Source organism: Cariama cristata, unplaced genomic scaffold, assembly GCF_000690535.1.
Source record: "Cariama cristata isolate BGI_N322 unplaced genomic scaffold, ASM69053v1 scaffold38697, whole genome shotgun sequence".
In the NCBI taxonomy this organism is placed as follows: Eukaryota; Metazoa; Chordata; class Aves; order Cariamiformes; family Cariamidae; genus Cariama; species Cariama cristata.
Window position 1 is genome coordinate 49,609 of NW_009625693.1, and position 5,567 is coordinate 55,175.

General features: G+C 44.0%; 1 protein-coding gene across 1 annotated transcript in view; it reads left to right on the forward strand.

Annotated features, from left to right (window-relative positions):
• The window catches only part of LOC104164392 (ras-responsive element-binding protein 1-like), a 49,325-nt gene extending 44,033 nt beyond the window's left edge, over positions 1–5,292 (forward strand). The window contains exon 6 of the mRNA XM_009703702.1: positions 5,130–5,292. Coding sequence (XP_009702004.1) covers positions 5,130–5,292 — 163 coding nt within the window. The remainder of the gene's footprint in view (positions 1–5,129) is intronic.
• Positions 5,293–5,567: the final 275 nt, after the last annotated feature.

Here is a 5,567-nt window from a genome sequence, read left to right on the forward strand (position 1 = left end):
GCCATGAGTCACCTCCCTTAGGCATTGATCCAACACCATCCACAGGGACGAAAAGGAGTAAGACACTTGAGTTCTGCATTTGTTTATTATTACAAAAGTCTCTTCTTCAATGTAAAGTAGCAAAGTATTCACTTGCTACTGTTCTGATGGAATAGTCACCCTTCTGAAATCACACTCTGCATTACATTGTGGGGCTGGAAGCTTTTTCTGCCCATTTATTTTAAAAAATAATAAAAAAAAAAGAAGCTGGGGGAATTCTTGTGCAGTATCATCTTAGTCATCCTGTTCACATGACCATTAGAGGAGAGAGGAAAGTTGTGGCAGAAGAGGGGAAGCGGAAGGTGTTTCTCACGGGGAAGATGGAATGAAAGGCAGTCAAGCACTTGAAAAATGTGATTTTGTCAGGAGGGCTGACTGGCACACAGTCCTAGCACAGTTGGATCCTTTTGGCTCACCTGTGAAATTCCTTGTGCGAGGGGGAGGAAAGAGACTACAAGGAGAGCTTTTTCACATACAGCTGTGCTGCGAAAAGCATAGCGTGTAGCAAGTTATCTGCATTTTTTGCATAGCAGTTCTCAAACGTTAAGAATTTAGTTCAGAGGTGGATCGGACCTTGTTTGGAAAAGATTTAATTTCCTCTTTCCATTTTGGGATCATCCTTTGCAAATTCTTTTGGCTCTGTGGTCGCATTTTAAATAGAGTTCCACCACTTTCTCTGAGAGGTTAATCAAGGCTAGCTAGCACTTACTGCAAGGGAGTCCTCCCTAATACTAAGCTCCAATTTTTATCTCCTTCCTTTCATCCTGTGTATGGTGGTTGCATTTTAGTGTTCCACCCTCAGTACTGTCCAAGTGTACGTATACTTGCATGCATGCTGGGGAGACTAATATCCAGCATATGAAGTGCAGGTTTCAGGGCTCTGTACCTTCCTGCGCTTGTCTGCTGGTTTTGGGTTGCTCTGTAGGATGGCTCAGAGCCACAATTCATTGATTTAAATAAGAAAGAAAAGTCACGTTTCATCCGCTGTGGCTCTGCCTCTCTTCTGAGCTGCAGTAGTGGTCCCTTCAGAGCTGTTGGCAAGTGTTATTGTAACTTGCATCTGTGGCTGAATATGAGCATTTCTGTGCATGGCCTTATTTTGCCCTGCTTTTTTTGCACTACATTCTCACTTAAAGTGTTGAGTGTTTATCTTTATTTTTTGGAATTGATGAATGTCTTACCGTTTTCCTTTATCATTATAAGATGCTGAAAGCCAGGCTCACTTATGAGCCTGACTTTTGTATTCAAAGTATGCCAGTGTTGTCAGGCCAAAATATGTTGTTATAGTCACAATGGGAAAATCACTTCTAAGCACAGCTTTGTTCCTGTTCTCCTTGTGCCTTGGCAGGCTAAACAGTGAGGTTGAGCATTTTTAGCGTTACATGTAAGATCTAATCAAGGCAAACTCTTCTAAAGCAGGATAAGGCAAAATAAATACTTCCCCCCTCCCCCCCCTTAATTATAGTTAGGAAACTTTTTAAGTAAAAGAAACCTTGGTGAAGGGAGTGTTTTACTTTAAAAGAAAGGTTGTGGATGTGACTTGGCATCTGCTGCAGTTCAACCCAAGTTGGGCGATACATGTTTTCTCGAGGCAGAATGACATCCATGTTGCAAAGTAAAAGAGATGAAGATTGTGTCTATCCTTTGTGCTACTGGGCTTTATCTTCCCGCTTATCTTGGGCTGTAGCTCTAGTAATCTTTTTCCTCTCCACCCTTGACTTGATGTAGTGAAACTAGCTTAACCTGCCAAAGGAACAAACCTGCTGGCTGTAATGTGGACAGGTTGTGACTCTCCTTGAGAGCTCTGGAACCTGCTGCTTTGGTTTCAGATTTTTCTTTTTTCCTTGATGATTACATGCAGAGAACTATCACAGTGGCTGTGATGTTTGACCTACACAGTAAAAGTCAAAGGTGCAGTCAGAGTGTCTTCCTGTTTATGGCTCGATAGCTGAGGCTGCTTCCTTTCAAATATGCAAAACTAAAACATGAAGGGATTACCACATTCCTTGCTGTGGGTACGGATTCTGCTCTCCCTTTTAGGTGATGGCAGTACGGCGCGTGTTGCAGGAAGGAGAACTGCAAGCTGGGGGCGGCTGATGACTTTGACACCAGACGTAGCAAAGCCCCGTCACTGTGGTGCAGTACCCACATTAGCAAGCCCTGCCTTATTAGTGTATGTCATATTGCAAACATGACTGGACTGCTTTTGGGACTTGCAGGAGCCAGGCTGTTTGCATGCATTAGGTCACACCAGGCAGAGGTGCCAGGTTGGACTGGCGCTAACCTGGAGGTCTCAACAGTTCCTGCTGTTGGTATGCTGTGGATGTGCCATCGCACCCATCTCAAGTACGAGCACCTCCATCGAAACAGGCAAAGTTCAACAGGTGGACAAATAGCAGGAGGAAAGAACTTAGCCCTAAGGAAGCTGTTTTGCATAGGTAGCTGCTAAACAGGAGTTCTGCATACTTGTTACAGGCAGAAAAGAGACTTTAAAAGAAAATAGGAACAAAAAGTCCCATGCTTAATGCATAGCAGGTTTTTTTGCTGTTTGTTTGTTTTCTGGGTGAACGTGATTTAGCTTGACTGCTTTTACCCTCTAGCTGTCTGAGAAGTAAATGGCCAAGTAATATTAGCTGTGCATCAGCCAAGCTGCCAGAAGGTTAAGCATGCAGGCCATGTGTGTATGTCTGGGGTGGGGGGACAGACAGGCACATGCAAAAGCCTCTGTCTCACTTTCAGATCATCAAAACTGGAAAGCAGTCTTTACCAAAAAGAAAAACAGGAAAAAAAAAAGACCGACAAACCGTCTTCCAGGTTTTGTTTTGCGTGTGCAATTGAATGCTACGTTTTATTCTTCCCAGATGCTTTTTGAGTTTTATCTTCAACTATTGTGGACAGAAACCCTTTCAACAAATAACTGTTTTCTTCTCTCTTATTCTTGCATGAGTACAGACAACTGCTCTTCACGCTTTTGATTTATTACCCATAGGAAGCTCTGGCTAGCATGAGAAGTTAGATCAGTGCCATAGGGGGAAAAAAAAGACTAAAGAAAATGAGGCAATACAGTACTTGTAGATGCCTTCCCTGCAGATTTTGTGAAACTGGGTAGCACTGAATTTGTGCAGATAAATCAGGTAGCTTTGGTACCTATGGTGGCAGTGCTACCAGAGGGCCAAGGCAGGGGAGGGCACGGCACTCACGAGGCTGTGTCAGTGCTCTAACTTAACCTTGGGTCCTGGCGAACCTGGAGAGAACCAAACCCTCAAAGCCTCAGCCTTCCTTCATCTCCCACTCGGGCGATTGACAAATTCAGCAATGTTTCCGTGATGCTGTGCCCAACCTGCTGGGCACATCTGCACACAGATGCTGTCTCCTCCTCAAACCTCCCACAGTGTGACTGACAGGTGTCACCAGTGTCTGTCCACCATTTGTGTGACCAGTGAGGGTTACTGGGGATCTGGGGAAGCCACGTTTTTCCTCATGTGGACTTGGTCCTCCAAGCAGCCCCAGCTTTGCTGGGTGTTGAAAGCAGGCAGTAGCTGAACAGCCACTTTAATCTTGCATTGGTTCTGGTACATGCGGTGCTTTTGGCTTGAGGCTGGTCCCACAGAACACCCTCAGAAGCTTGGCTGTAGTTTGGGATGGGAATTTAGATGCCCCTTTTTTTTTAAAAAAAAAAAGTAGTTCAGCGGTTGTGAAAGGAAACGTTAAAAAAAGTGTTATGTGAGGAGAAAGTCCTCCCAGCAGCTTCAGTGGAATCTGCCTGTAGGTCAGTTTGGTCCAGTGTGTTATCTTGAAACATCACTGCCTTGGCATCCAAAACTAAAACGGATTTTATGTCATAACACCCAAGCAGTTATGAGGACATACGAGACTCATCTGGGTTACAACATTCTCTCATGTTTGAACATGATAGCATGCAGTCAAGTTAAATGGCACGGTCCTGAGCTGAGTTGTGGGTGTGACTTCTGAAGGATGTGCCCAAATGCCGTTAACATTGTCTCCCTCGTGCTGCCTTGAAGTCAGTCGTTATGGACAAAAGGCAACTTTGTCCTGCACTCCCATTTCTAGCTATTAGAAGCAAAAATTTCCATTGCATGTGGGAGCGTAAATTTGATTTTTTTCAAAAGCAGTATAAATTTGAAGTGAGGCTAAAGGCCCTATATTTAAAAAAAAAAAAAAAAAAGAAAATTTACAGTTTGAGCTTTGAGTACTCAGAAGAAGCAGCATGGGAATAATCACTCTCATCTGAGTGAAGGGAACTAGATGACAGTGTCTTCCTCCAGTTGCAAATACGGAAAACCAAAAGGCAAGCAGGTCAGGTATACAGATATTCATGAGATTGCTTCCTGAGCTGTTTTGTCCCCCTCCCCTTTCCAGTATCTTTGTGACAAGAAAGAGTTCTTTTCCTGGGGAAGCAGGTTTATGAACATGCTTTGGTAATACAGAATTTTGCAAGCCATACCTGATGCAGCTTAACAATGTGACCAGATATATCTTGACTTCAAAGTTGCAGTTGAAATTTGATATAGAGGTACGGCACTGTCTTAAGGATGAGAAGGAAACAAATGTATTTAAGAAGTGTTACTCTGACTTTGGCATATACAGATCCATTTGGGGTATGGTCTGAAACTGTAAAAGAAGAGCCAGCTGAAGATGGGACACTTTTTTTGCCCTGAGAGAAGTGGATGCTAAGCTGCAGGCTTTTACTTCCTAGACTGCCGCAAGACTGGGAGGTCGGGCGTGTAGGTTACTATGCAGGATTAGGCAGAAGCAGGGCCTCTTGGATGATGGGGGACGGGCACACTGCTCATGGGGCTAAATGGTAGCGGGGCAAGTGGCGTGCTGTGGGTTGGGGTGTCGGGGAGAGCTGCTGGGCTCCCTGCTGCAGCCCCACACGGTCCTGGGTGCTGCAAAAGGCCCGTGCTGAATTGTGCCCCAGCTGTTTTTCAAAAGTTCAGTCCGGTGTATGGGATCTCTGCTGGTATCCTTTAAAGGCAAACCTTAGAAGTGGTGTTGGCATTAAAATATACGTGGACTTTCCACCCTGATTTGTCTGCTGACAGTGTCTTCTTCGCTCTCCTGCTCAGGCACATGAAGATTCATGAGAAGGATCCAAACAGCACAGCAAGCACAACTCCCCCATCGCCGCTGAAGCGCAGGCGATTATCTTCAAAACGGAAGTTTAGTCACGATGCTGAGATGGACAGAGAGGAGAGGACACCTGCAAAAAAGGTTCTTTACAGGGCATGAAGCAAAAGACATTTCTGGCTACCTCCTAAATTGTCAGCTGTTGAGTTCGTGCAGTCAGCATAGAAATATTAAAATGTGGTCTTATTACAGCCCTGTATATATTTTAAGATGCCGTGCTTTTCGTGTAACCAACACTGTTGTCTGAGATTGAAAATTAATTTCTAGTTTCAGAGATGGAAAGAATTAAATTTTTTAAATTCTTTATTGTTTAAATTTTTGAATTTGCTTATGATTTATGTTAGATAATTGATGTTGGATGACAAGAGGATGAACTA